The 14,853-nt window shown below is 36.5% G+C and overlaps 1 protein-coding gene across 1 annotated transcript; it reads left to right on the forward strand.

Annotated features, from left to right (window-relative positions):
• The first annotated feature begins 2,037 nt into the window (after nucleotides 1-2,037).
• Nucleotides 2,038-4,358, forward strand: K441DRAFT_49422 (HET-domain-containing protein). The gene is made up of 2 exons (XM_067641993.1): nucleotides 2,038-3,993; nucleotides 4,053-4,358. The coding sequence occupies exon 1, from the start codon at nucleotides 2,217-2,219 to the stop codon at nucleotides 3,858-3,860; it is 1,644 nt and encodes a 547-aa protein (XP_067506050.1). The 5' UTR covers nucleotides 2,038-2,216; the 3' UTR covers nucleotides 3,861-3,993; nucleotides 4,053-4,358.
• The last annotated feature ends 10,495 nt before the right edge of the window (nucleotides 4,359-14,853 follow it).

A 14,853-nucleotide genomic window follows, 5' to 3' on the forward strand; every position in this document is an offset into this window, starting at 1 on the left:
AATAGTAAGTTTTAAAGATTATTAGTTATAAAGATATTAATAATAAAATATAGTATAAGGTTAAGTAGATAGGCTATACTAAGACTACCTAGAAGCTACTAGAGAATTTAAAGAATGCTATAGAAAAGGTATAAAAGTATTAAAAGAAATTAGGTTAGGTAATATTAAAGAAAAAGGATCGCTAAAGAATAAGTTACCTAAGGGGGACCTAGGAAGAGCAGTTACCGAACTACTTAAATCTATTTCCTTCTCTATTAAAAGAGAATCCGTTCTTTTATTACTAAGTTCCTATAAACCCTATTCTATAAGTTTCTACTCCTTAAAACGGACCTTCTTATAAACCTTTTTAAGACGGAGTAGGCGAGTAAATGCCGCGATACGAGTATCTAAGGCTTTCTATTCCGCACCCTAAGAACGTTTTAACTTAGCAAAGGCTTAAAACAATTTACTATTTAGCTATATAGCAGTAGATTAAATATAAGACCCTAAGACAAATTAATTAGGGAACTAGACGACTATTAAGAGTAATAGGTTATATATATTTAGCATTAAAAGTAAAGCAAACGTCATAGAACGAATAAATATTTGCTTTAGTGCACTTTAAGTAAAAAAACAGTTATCGCGAAAATGGGTTCGCTAACGTAATATAAACTAACCCCTTTTTTAAATAACGAGAATATAGAGACGGTATAATCCTACTAAAAGATAATATTATAGCAATAGTGCGAGCACGACGTTGGGCATATAAAGAAGAAATTGCTTTAGGTATAATAAGTAATAATATTAACTAAATTAATTAAACGGATATTATACCTCTAGTAAACAACTTAAAGATATTTAGGATCTTTAAGGATAAAGATAAAGAGGAGGGAGATAGTATTATAGACGCTTTAAGTATAATATTATAACTACTAGGAGAGGAGTTAGAAGAAGCTAGTTAATTAATTTAGGCACGGTCTAGAATAAAGCCGGTAGAACTATATAACGAGGAATAGTAACTAAGGTTATATAACATGCTATATATTAAATAAGAGGAATAAGAAGAACTTATATACCTTATATATAAGACGTATATTACGTATAAAGAGGATTTTATAGGAGTACGGTTATATATTTAAGGATCCTTAGTCCCTACCTAGATAGTTCCTTCTTTATAGTAATTCTCAGAATATAACTAGAGTTAATCTGTTAGGCAACTACTCCACCAGTTATTATTACGTTGTTAACTTTAATTTGCATTACCTATACACCTAGCCTATTAACAAGCCTATTATAGTTCCTGCTATAAGGTTCCGTTACACAAACAAGTGCCTTAAGTCCTAGTTTGGGCGCCCTTAAGTAAAGGCCTTTATAAAAGGCGTAGATCCTAATATTAATAAGCAATATAAGGAAGAGGCTGCTGCTAGGGCTGCCGCCAAAGGAAAGGCTTAAGTAAAAGACGATGCGGTAGTAAATATATAGGAAGCGGATAAGCAGAAGGATAAGGAAGATAAAGATAGCGATAAGGATAGCAGTAAGGAAGATATAGAAGATAAGGAAGCTAAGAGCGACACTGTTAAATATACGCTTATTAACAACTAAGCTGCTTCTCAACACTATGCCAAGACTAGTAATAGCTGCTGACGTTGCTTAAGCTATATAGGTCCCTAAACCGTTTTATAACTCTATTTAACTACTCCTTCCCTTATACTCCTCTACTACTTTATATACTATATTATACTTAAATATATACTATTTTATCTGGTTTATCTGGTTGAACCGGTTCTAGAACCGGTTTGGAGCTTTGATTTGATTTTTGGATTGGTTTTAGAGCAAATTCTAGAACCGGTCCAAACCGGTTACATCACTGCTTACTGGTTAAAACAGTCCGAGGGGGGGCACAGCACAGAGTACAGGAAGCTCTGAGCTGGTGCAAAGAGTGAGCCCTCGCACACTACCGGGCTTAGCCGCGAAGCATGCTGGCGTCGATTTAGTTAGCGCGTGGGCCAGCGGAGGCAGGCAAGGGATGTTTGCCTTTGGAGGACCTCGTTTGGCGCGAACAACCCCAGCGCCCCCTCGGAATAGGCTCTCTGGTATTTATGGGGTGTTTATATGGTAATCTTGCATGCCCCGCGGCTTTTGCGGCCTCTCTTCCAGCTATCGGCAATACGAACTTTATTCAACCCAAAGTACATACAATTAGTCCACACCTGACATTCGGTGGGACTTAAACCAAGATGCGCCTCATTAATGTCAAGACACATCAGCTTAAAGAGTTTTTCGGAGACAACATTCCGGCTTATTGCATCCTTTCGCACACATGGGGTGAAGAAGAGGTAACTTATTCCGATCTCGAAGGCACAGCAAAGCCAGGAAGCAAGCCGTATACCAAAAAAGCGGGCTACCAGAAAATCAATTTTGCAAAAGATCAAACTCTCAAGGATGGGCATGAATACTTATGGGTTGACACCTGCTGTATCGACAAAAGTAGTAGCGCCGAGTTGTCCGAGGCGATCAACTCCATGTACAAGTGGTACGAACAGTCGCTGATGTGCTACGCCTACCTGCAGGATGTCTCCTCTGAAACGGATTTAGAAAAGAGTAGGTGGTTTACGCGAGGATGGACACTGCAAGAGCTGATAGCTCCGATTACGGTTCATCTCTTTGGATCCGGCTGGTGGCGTATTGGCTACAAGCACGATCTAGCCGGCCCAATCTCTCGAATCACTGGAATACCGAAGACCGTTCTCTATCGCCATTATGGTCTATCAGCTCATAGCGTCGCCCGCCGTATGTCATGGGCGGCAAAAAGACAAACGACAAGAATTGAAGATCGAGCATACTCCCTTCTGGGCATCTTTGGTGTCACGATGCCGTTGCTTTACGGAGAGGGGAATGCCGCCTTCCAGAGGCTGGAACAAGAGATCTGGAAAAGTTCAAGAGATCACTCCCTATTTGCATCTCGTATAGCACCGCGTTATAGCGAGATTTCCATAGACGCGGGGAGCATCCTAGCAGATGACCCCTCCGACTTTGAGGGCTCTGAAGATGTTGTGCCTTTGCCATATAACACGGACTCCTCCCTCAACTTAATTACCAGCAGAGGCATCCAACTGGTGCTTCCACTTATTCCAGATTTAAGGGACCCTCCCCCCTCCTCGAGCTCGGGCCGCCGGGTGCTGGCGATTCTGGATTGCCAGGACCAGCGACAAGAGTCTACTGTTCTTGCACTGCCTCTTTTCCAGGCTGGGCCTCGGGATACCTACATGCGTTTGTGGGGTTTTGGTGGAACGCCATTCCACATTCCCATTGAGAACGCCGTGGACAAACCTCTGCAAAAAGTATATTTGAGTCTCGAGAGGGTGCCTCTTTTATGGCATTTAGAGTCAGGTTATTCTCCGATTGTTCATGTGGTATCCAATACATTACAACGCCACAGCTTGAATGTCGGAGGAGTATTTGCGGACACTCCTCTCCAACCATTGGAGCTAGATCCGGAGACACAAACTGTCATCTTTAGTGGGAACGAGCTTATGTGTGTCGAGTTGACTCATAGTCTAGTTGAAGGACCCTGTGTTTTAGTAGTACTCTCTCTTTCCAGATTCTCAACGGACGAAGTTTGTGGCATTCGAGCCATCTCGGGGCAAGATAAGGCCTCTTACTTTCTCGTGAGTGGTGGTTTGGACCTTTCGAAAGCCACGCCCCGAACCAGAGAAGATTCAGTGAGCGCGTGGGTACCCCATGATGATGAATCGGTGTCACTTGTTCGAATTACGGCTTCATTGAAGGAAAGAATGGGGTTTGATCAACGAGTATTCGTTCTGATCCTGAAATCCGTTTTAGTCGAGCACAGGAAGAGTCGTACGTTTCAGAACAGATGATAATGGAGTCTATAGCCGGAAACCTCCATAACGCTGGAAACAATCGTGCGATAGACTGATTTCGAATTTGGAAAAAATTACTCTTTTTCTAACGTCAAGTTGGCCTTCGTACCCACACCGGCTTTACTAGAAGGTTAGTTAGCTCTATTAAAGTGCTGATTCCTCAAAAAATTTGATACTTACTATTACTAGGCTCGAGCCCACTCTTGCATTTATATGTAGAGGTACAAAACCAATACAACGAGTCTCAGGTATAGATAATTGTCCTTTAAGAGAGAAAGATCCCTTACAGAGTCCTAATACTAAGGCCTTCGTGTCAACCTGAATCGGATTTCATTGCTACTATCTTACTACTGTTTTTGATGCCTAGTACCCTATATCTTACCATCTATTTCTATTTTCTATTTTATCTTAATTGCCTATAATATTTATCTTAGTTGCCTAGACCTACCTTATATATATATATAGAGAGCTTCTAAAGCCCTCTTTAATAGACAGAGTTCTTATTCCTAATTATCCGTTTAATAGTTATAAGTATAACAAAGCCTTATAGTAGAAAGTACGGTAGACTTGTTAATGGGCTAGGTATATAGGTAAATATAATAATAAGATCGAATGTTAAACGGACGATTAGGAATAAGAACTCTATCTATTAAATATAGCTCTATAGCCTCTATATATATAAGGTAGGTATATATAATAGAGATAGGTAGTAAGTGTCACGGGACTCACACGTTCTCACGTCTCTGCGCGCTTTGACGTTCTTGACCCGTGCTCACGTTCGTCCCGAGACACCTACGCACGTTCCCCTACAACCCCTATTTATACCCGTACCTGACCTGTTCTGTTCTGTTCTGCATCCAAATGTCTTTATATCAACCACGCATAGTTACGCGTACGTAGCCTTCTTCAATTACTACCCCGTTTAGTACATTGTATTCCAGCTCGTGCCCACTTCCATGACAGTAAGACTTATAAGGGTAAGTAGCTAAGTAGTAAGATATATAAGAGTTAGTAGCTAAAAATAGTAAGCAAGTCTAAAATACCCCCTTAGCTGTATAGTTTAAGGGATATTATCGCGGACACCTTAGGTTGCCCTTAGGACAAACCCCGGACGCCCCTTATGTTACGGCACTGATGGAAAACGGTGGATTGTGGCGGACAATTTCAGACAGTTTCATATAGTTGCAATCACGTGACCAGAGGATCGTATATAGCTTCGAGCGGCGCTCCCCTTCTTCTCCTTTCCTTTCTTTAGCTTTAGATTCTCGTTTATAGACAATCCAATCGTATAGGCTTACGCGTCCCTTTTGCCGTACCTATACCTTAATTAACTGAGTCGCTAACATTATCTAAAGCTTACTCTACTCTTTCTTCCTAAGAAGGAACTTAAAAATATCTAAAAGAATATAAATAGGATAAGAACATAAGGATAGGACCTAAAAGAAAAGAATAGAACTATAAGGAAAGGACTTATAAGATACGCATAGACTAGAACCCCTAAAGAAATTACCTAGAATTACCTAATACCCCTACCACTATGCCATAAAACATAGTAGTAGGTAAAGCAGCTGTAGGACCCTTAAATACTTTAGATGAAGAAATAATTAACGTTTTAACCCCCTAGGCGGAGCTTGCGGCTACTAATACCGAAATTAAACAACTATAAGAGCTGCTTAAAGCTAGAGATACCCCTATATCTAATAATAAGTCATTATTAGACAACTAAAGACTTGCTATAGTCCTTTAGGCCCTATCCTAGCGCCTTAGTAGATCCACTAAGGCCTATATAGCACTAAATCGGTCGGCAAAGGTCGCGGATTCCTTACTACTTATAGATAGAACTAACCCTATATTTAATAATTAGAAGCTTTAATTACGGGATAAGCTTAAAGTTAATATAGACTACTTCCCTAACGAGTTAGAATAATAGATATACTAAAAGGGAACGTCCTAAGCCTAACTATAATAGCGGATAAGATCTTGTTAAAAACTATTAAAGTTATTATTAGTAACTGCCTTATATATATGCCTAAAGTTATAAGGTTATTCTTTAAGCCTTTTTTATTACCTTTTATAAAGTCTTACTAATAAAAGCAAGAGGGCGTTAAGGCATCTATATTATTGGCATACTTAATATTTTATACTAATTAAGCTGGCCTAATAACTATAGAGGTAGACTAGATTAAATAGGAAGTAGGATTTACCTAGTTTTAATAATAATATCTAAAGGTAGAAGTATAAATAGGAGATAAAAGGTTTAAGTACTTAATTAACTTTAGAGCGGAGCTTAACCTTATTAAGAAAAGTATGGCTCTATAATACAGCTTACTAATATTAAGTCTACCCCCACAGTTATAGGGCGTACGTTTAATATCTACTAATAGGACTTAGTTTAAGTTTATTAGATTAGTATATATAGCTCCTATAGTTATAGGTAATATCTTAATATTTATATATTTTATTATTATAGGAGAAATGCTATATAAGGTAATACTTAGTAAGCTATAGTTAGTAAGGGCTAGACTAGTAATATAGTAAACTGTAATAAGCTAGGTATCTTATATTATTTAATTAAAAGATATTAAAGTTAAAATAAAGTTCTTAATATTTTATAAAGATGCAATATTCCTTAAACTAAATAAAGGAATTAGTATAGGTAGTAGTTTAGGAAACGTATAACTAGTATAACCGCTAGGATTATATCTAGGGTTACTTATAACCCGGCGTATTAGAATAAAAAGGACGTTAAGGATAGAGAGAAGGGAAATAAGGTGTATAACGGAACCTTATAGTAAGTACTATAATAGGCTCGTTAATAGGCTAGGTATATAGGTAAAGTAAGTTAAGTTAACAATATAATAATAACTGGTAGAGTAGTTGCCTAATAGATTAACTCTAATTATATTCTAAGAATTACTATAAAGAAGGAACTATCTAGGTAGGGATTAAGGGTCCTTAAATATACAACCATACTCCTATAAAATCCTCTTTATATATAATATACTTGTGCTTTATTTACTTTATCGCGGATTATATAAATCTTATAGATTATATAGATCACGTCACGTGACCTTAGTTACTATTCCTTGTTATATAGCTCTATTGTGTCACGGGACACCCCCGCGACACCTTGCACACGTCCACCTATTTTCACCGACTTAGCAATTAGAGACTAACTGCAAAATGGCAATCTAACGGCAATCTAACGGCAATCTACGGCATTCTGCCATATTCTGCCAAGTTCCACCAAATTCTGCCAAGTTCTGCCAGGACTACAACCTAAACCCTATTCTGCCCCATGCATATATCAACTAAGCAACCTAGTTAACAATATATGCCCTTTCTTCCCAATCTCCTACCTTCTCTCCTTACGTAATGTCTTAACCTTATTATATAGTTTATATATATAGCTTAATAATATCTACTTCGTTATATATTATTACCACTTATACTCACTCCGTAACACTACGTTACGTTAACCACTACTACCCGAAATAAAAAACGCACCTAAAGCCCCCGTAACAGCCGCCAATATTATATCCATCCTCTAAAAACAAATAGCAAGCATGCAGAAGTCCTTTATAGAGGCCCTTAAACAACAATAAGTTACCCTAACTTAATAATAAGCCAAATAAGAAGCACAACATTAGAAAATAATAGAAGCCCTCTAAGAAAAAGTCCGTACCCTTAAGATACCTACGCCAAAACCCCAAGACTAAACACTATTTCCGGAGATAAATACGCAAAACGCGAGTCCCGAACCTATAGTAGCTATTTACCCCAAACCAACTACTATATTATAATAATCCAAGCGGTTACCTAACCCCCTAGTATTTACTGGTAAACAATAAGAGCTCTAATTATTCCTAAGCCAGCTAAAAAATAAGCTAACCAGTAACGCCAACCGTTACCTAACCGAAGCCAACCGACTCTGTTACGCCCTAAGTTAACTAGAAGGAGAGGCAGCTAACCTTATTAAACCTCTTTAGCCAACCTTAGTATAAAGCCTAGTTGTACTTCTTAAAGCCTTATACGGTAACCTAAACCGCTAAGCTACTACCTAAAGAAAGATAAACCACATGGCTTAAGGAACAAAAAGTTTCCTAGTATACTTCTCTAAATTCAACCGTTACGCAAGGGAAACAGGCTAAAACGACTCCGCACTAATTAACAGCCTCGTTAAATCTCTAAGCCCTAAACTAAAAACCTCCCTAATAGGCGTAGACCTACTAGGAGCCCTTAACGCCTATGTAAACGTTATTAACAAACAGTATAATAATATACTACGCCTAACACCGAAACACGCCCCTTAATATAATACAATAGCCCCGCAAATGTCTACTAAGTCGTCTCAGCCTAAGCACCCTAACGCTATAGATATTAACACTAGAACCCTAGAGTACGCCCTACTAGGGTCCCCTAAATAAGAAAGACGCATTAAGCTAGGCCTCTGCTTTAAGTACGGAAGTAAGGACCATATCTTAAAATATTATCTCATCCCCTTACCTACGCCCCAAAACGATTTACGAACGGCCAATACTAGCAGCCGTTTACCGCATTAATCTTCCGGTTACCGTCCCCAATCTCCACCTAGTTCCAGCCCCGCGTCTAGTAAGCACTATTTATAAGGACGAAGCTATAGCCGACGTCCTATAAGAACCCTACCCTAATTACCTCCAAAAGGAAGGTCCTAGAGCTAAGTCGCTCTCTAGGACGGCTCTACTATAGGATCTTATTAAACGCATTTAACGTTATAAACTCCAACTCTTGGGACCATAGCATAACCATTAACTGCCGTCTTTGGTAGAATAGTTAATAGGCTAACGCTTAAATCCTAATTAACATAGGAGCTAGCGGCATAGGATTTATTAATAAGATCTTTATATAAGATAATAGTTTTACCCTAACCCCCCTTAACCAGCACATTAACGTATTTAAATTTAACGGTAAACGCACCGTCTTAGGCTGTATTACCCATATAGTATTCCTAAGACTCCAATACCTAAACCATAAAGAATTAATTAAACTTTTTATTACCACCCTAGGTCACTTAGTAATCCTTAAATAACCCTAGATAAAGCTATATAAGGTAACTATTAATTAGGACAACCTTAAGCTTCTATTTACCGCCTCCTATTACAAGTAGAAGTGCCTTATAACTCGCTACTTAGACCCAAAACTAAAATCTAAAAAATCCACCAGAATCTACCAGTCTAAAATTTCCACAACTGTCTACCCCGCGCCTAAAGAATCCACCAGATTCCACTAACCCAGGAATTCCACCAAATTTTACCAACGTAAGATTTCCACCAATATCTATTAAGGATCTAAAAATTCCACTAAACCCCATAAATAGACCCTAAGTACTATACCACCCCGAGCTAAGCAGAAGCTTAAGCTTAATACACAAAAATACTAAAAGGACTAGTATTCTACTATAAAAAGGATTCTTAAAGAACCCAAACCCAAATCTAATACTAACTCTATATCTAATACTAAACCTAAACCTAAGCAAGAAACTATAAGCAATCCGAGCAAGCTCAGCACCCTAGATATTTATATAATTAGAGCTACCCTATTAGCGCAACTTGCTAAAAAACCCAAGTATATAATCTTCGCTGTTACAATAGCCGATATTAAGAAGGCCTTAGTACCAAAGAAGCACACCGACCCTGCCACGAAGGTACTAATAGAGTATTATTATCTCCTAGGTGCATTCTTACAAAAAGAAGCCAATAAGCTACTAGAATACCGACCATATAACCATAAGATTGTACTTAAAAAAGGAAAGCAGTCTAGATTTAGACCCTTATACAGAATATTCCAAAATAAACTCTAAGTGCTATAAAAGTATTTAAACGAGAACCTAAGTAAAGGATTTATTAGAGCAAGCTCATCGCCTATAGCCGCACTAGTAATCTTTATTAAGAAACCTAGCGGCGGTCTATGCTTCTATATAGACTACCAAGCTCTTAACGCCGTTACCGTTAAGAACTAATATCCAATCCCGTTAATATAAGAGACGCTAAACTAACTAAGTAAGGCTTATTACTACACGAAGCTCAATATCATCTCTACATTCAACCGTCTCCGTATTACAAAAGGGGATAAATAGCTCACTACATTTCGTACCCGATATAGATTATTTAAATACTTAATAACACCCTTCGGCCTTATAAACGCTCTAAGCTCGTTTCAACATTATATAAACAATACCCTGCGCCCCTACCTAGACATCTTCTATACTACTTATATTAACAATATCCTAATATATAGTAATAACCTAACCAAATATCGGAAATACGTTAACCTTATCCTATAAGCCCTACACGGAGCTAGTCTATAATTAGATATAGATAAATATAAGTTCCATAAAATGGAAGTCCTATACCTTAGACTCCTTATTTCTATAAACGGTATATAAATAGACCTAAAGAAAGTTAAAGTAATTATAAACTAGTAAGAACCCGAGAACGTTAGGGATGTAAGAGCCTTTATAGGATTTGCTAATTTCTACCAACGGTTTATTAATAACTTCTCTGCCCTGGTTTTACCCCTTATAGCCTTAACCTAAAAGGATAAAGTCTTTATCTTTAACAAGGAATATAAGAAGGCCTTTACCTATCTAAAGGTCATGTTTACTACTACGCCCGTACTCTAACACTTTAACCTAAATCAAATAAGTATTATAGAAGCCGACTTATCTAACTATATTACTAGAGGTATCCTGTCTTAATATAACAAAGATGGAGTATTGCACCCTATAGTATACTTCTTAAAACAACTAAGCCTAGCCGAATGCAACTACGAGATCTACAATAAGGAATTATTAGCTATTATTAGATGTTTTAAATAATGGCAACCCAAACTAGAAGGCGCTAGATTTCCAATTAAGGTCCTTAGCAACTATAAGAACCTACAGTACTTTACAACCACAAAACAGCTAAGTTATTATCAGGCCCGCTAGTTAGAATATCTATCTCATTTTTAATTCTTAATTATATACCGCCTAGGCGTCTAAAGTTAGAAGCCTAATACCCTAACCTAACGCTCGCAAGACGCGCTAGCCCTAGAAGAAGCGTACTCTTACCAAAATCAGACCCTACTTCGCCCTAAACTATTTAACCCTCCTACTAAAGATCTTACGGTACTCGTCCTTAAAATAACTAATTAATTAATTAAATAGATTATAGTTAACGAATACCTAAATAACGAGTTTATTTAAGAGACGCTTAAGCTAATGCAAGATAGCATTAGACGCTTTAAAAAGATTTCTCTAAGTAAATACAAAGCCCGCGGAAACCGCTTATATTACCAGAACCGTCTAGTTATCCCTAATTACGATAAGCTTAAGCTTAAACTCCTTAAATACGTATATAATCTACCTATCGCCAGCCACCCGGGCCAAGGAAAGACCCTAGAACTACTCTAACGGGAGTATTATTAGCCGAATATATATAACATGATATAAAGGCACGTCTCTAGCTGCCATATCTATTAACGAGCCAAAGCTTCACATAAGACGTATAACGGCCTTCTAAAGCCACTACCTATTCCAGACCGAAGATAGAAGGATATCTCAATCAACTTTATTGTTAATCTCCCCGTAAGTAAAGGCTATACAAATATTATAGTAGTTATAGACCGACTATCCAAAATAAGACACTTAATCGCCTACCCCAATATATTAATACCTACCATCGCCTAACTATTCCTAGATTACGTATAGAAACTCCACGGACTCCCCGAAACGATTATCTCTAATAAAGGTAGCTAGTTTATCTCTATATTTTAGGAAGAACTAACTACCCAACTCTATATTAAAGCACTATTGTTTATAGCATACCACCTAGAAACGGATAGTTAAACGGAATATATAAATGCTATAATGGAATAGTATATCCGGATATATACGTTGTACTTATAGGATAACTGGATTAACTAGCTTGTATTCGCCGAGTTTATAGTAAATAATTCCATTTCGGAAACTATAAAGGTCTCCCCGTTCCTAGCTAACTACGGCCAGCATCCACAAATAGGCTTTAAACCCTTTAGCAACGTTCCTCGTCCCGCTTATTAAGCCTTATAAGTTACAGAAGCAAATAAATTCGTAGAAAAGATAGAGGAACTGCAATAGTTCCTTACTAACGAAATAATATAGGCCTAATCTGTCTATAAAGCCGCAGCGAATAAGAAACAAACCCCAGCACCGGCCTACTAAGTTGGTAACTTTATCTGGCTAGATATAAGAAATCTAAACATAAAACGACCTACTAAGAAACTTAATTAGAAGAACGCTGGCCCTTATAAGGTTAAGAAGGTCGTCTCCTCTTACTCCTACTAATTGAAGCTCCCTAATACAGTTAAAATCCACCCCGTATTCCACACGTCAGTCCTCTATCCTACTGCCCCCGTATTAGACGCCCTGCCTAGACAAATATAGGACCCTCCCCCGCCAGTTAAAGTAGATAGTAAGAACGAGTACTTTGTTAAAAGAATTAATAATATTAAGTATAATAAACGGAAACGCTAATATATATATCTTATAAAATAGAGAGGCTTTACTAAGTCCTTATAGGAACCCGTTAACTCTATAGGACTTATATAAGCCGTAGAAGACTTTCACAAACTCTACCTAGAACTACCACAGCCCTATCTCGCAGAAGCTCGAGTTTAAAGGGGGGGTACTGTTACGGGATACCCCCGCGACACCTTGCACACGTCTACCTATTTCTACTAACTTAGCAATTAGAGACCAACTATAAAATGGCAATCTAACGGCAATCTAACGGCAATCTACGGCATTCTGCTATATTCTGCCAAGTTCCACTAAATTCTGCTAAGTTCTGCCAGGACTACAACCTAAACCCTATTCTGCCCTATATACGTATTAACTAAGCAACCTAGTTAACGATATATACCCTTTCTTCCCGATCTCCTACCTTCTCTCCTTACGTAACGTCTTAACCTTATCATATAGTTTATGTACATAGCTTAATAATATCTACTTCGTTATATATTATTACCACTTATACTTACTCCGTGACATATTGGCTCTATCTTAGACTATATTTAAATTAACTAACTAGCTTCTTCTAACTCTTCTCTAAGTAGTTATAATATTGTACTTAAAGCGTTTATAACACTATCTCCCTCCTCTTTATCTTCGTCCTTAAAGATTTCTAGTATCTCTAAATTGTTTACTAGAGGTGTGATATCTATCTAATTAATTTGGTTAATATTATTGCTTATTATACCTAAAGCAATTTCTTTATCCTTAACTGTTCGGCGTGCTTGTACTATTACTACAATACTATCTCTTAGTAAGATTATACTATCTCTATATTCCTATTATTCTAAAGAGGGGCTAGTTTATATTACGTTAGTGAACCTATTTTTATAATAACTATCCTTTTACTTAGAGTGCACTAAAGCGAATATTTGTTTGTTCTATAACGTTTACTTTATCTTTAATACTAAATATATATAACTTATTACCCTTAATAGTTGTCTAGTTCCTTAATTAATTTATCTTAAGGTTTTATATTTAATCTACTGCTATACGGCTAGATAATAAACTGTCTGTTACTCTGGCGGAGTTATACTATTTCTAGGACGCTAAATAGGAGGCTGCTGATACTTAGCAATGGGCCCTTAAGTCTCGTCTTACGGCGTCTGCTTAGTTAATCCGTCTTAAGAAGGTTTATAAGAAGGTCCGTTTTAAGAAGTAAAAACTTATAAAATAAGGTTTATAAAAACTTAGTAATAAGAAAATAGACTTTCTTCTGTCTAAGAAGGGAATAAATCTAAGTAGTTTAGTAGCTATTCCTTTTAAGTCCCCCTTAGGTGACTTGTTCTTTAACAATCTTTTTTTATTAATATTACCTAACCTAATTTCCTCTAATACTTCTCTATCTTTTTTATAGTATTCCTTAAATTCTCTAGTGGCTTCTAGGTAGTCTTAGTGTAGCTTATCCACTTTACTTTATACTATATTTTATTATTAACGTCCTTATAACTAACGATCTTTATAACTTACTATTTGTTTTCTTCTTATCCTCTATATATGTCTGCTTTGTAGACTAGTGGCTTAATATTTCTATATACTAGCTTTAGCATTACAATATACTATATAGGGTAGATTTTTATCTTGGCTAGTAGGTCTAACTTAAACATAATTAGTGAAATTCTTTATATAATTTTGAAGGGTCCTAGTCTAATATAGTCTAACTTCTTGCTTGGTTGTCAACTCTTAAATTTTTTATATAGTAGCTATACTTTATCTCCCTTCTTAAGATCTAGTCCCTTAGATCTCCTAGTATTATAGTACTTTTTTATATTGTCTTTACTAATTCTATAAGGTCTATATAAAGATTTATTAATATCTTTATCCTTTCTTTAGCTGTGCTACTTATTTTCTTTACTTATTATAGTAATAATAATATTCTTAGCTTATACCCGTAATTTGCCTTAAATAGTAATATGCTTATTCCTTTTTATGGTGTTATATTGTATATAAACTATATAACTAGTAATAATAATACCTAATTATTCTGTGTATAATTAATATAGTGCCTTAGATACTGCTCTAGTATTTAGTTTAATCTTTCCGTTTAACCGTCTGTCTGCGGATAATATACAGTAGAAGTTATTACTCTAACTCCTTATTCCGCTAAGAATACCTCCTAAAATGCTGCTATAAATCTTAGATCCCTGTTTAATATAATCTTATTTAGTACTCTATATTTTATAAACACTTCCTTAATATAGATTTTAGCGATATCTTCTGCTAATATTTCTTCTATGCATACTATAAAGTATCCCCACTTTATAAGCTTGTCTACTATTACTAAAATTATATTATAATTTTATCCGGTAATAGGGTCTCTTAATTTTAGTAACTTAATAATAAAGTCCTATAATATAACCTCCTATAGTCTTTCTAGTATTTTAATAGGTTGTAGCCCTCTATATAGCTTATACCTTATTA

Source organism: Cenococcum geophilum (genome assembly GCF_001692895.1).
Source record: "Cenococcum geophilum 1.58 unplaced genomic scaffold K441scaffold_13, whole genome shotgun sequence".
Classification (NCBI taxonomy): Eukaryota; Fungi; Ascomycota; class Dothideomycetes; order Gloniales; family Gloniaceae; genus Cenococcum; species Cenococcum geophilum.

Coding starts and splice junctions, on each gene's coding strand:
- K441DRAFT_49422 (XM_067641993.1), top strand. CDS start 2,217: ATGCGCCTCATTAATGTCAAGACACATCAGCTTAAAGAGTTTTTCGGA.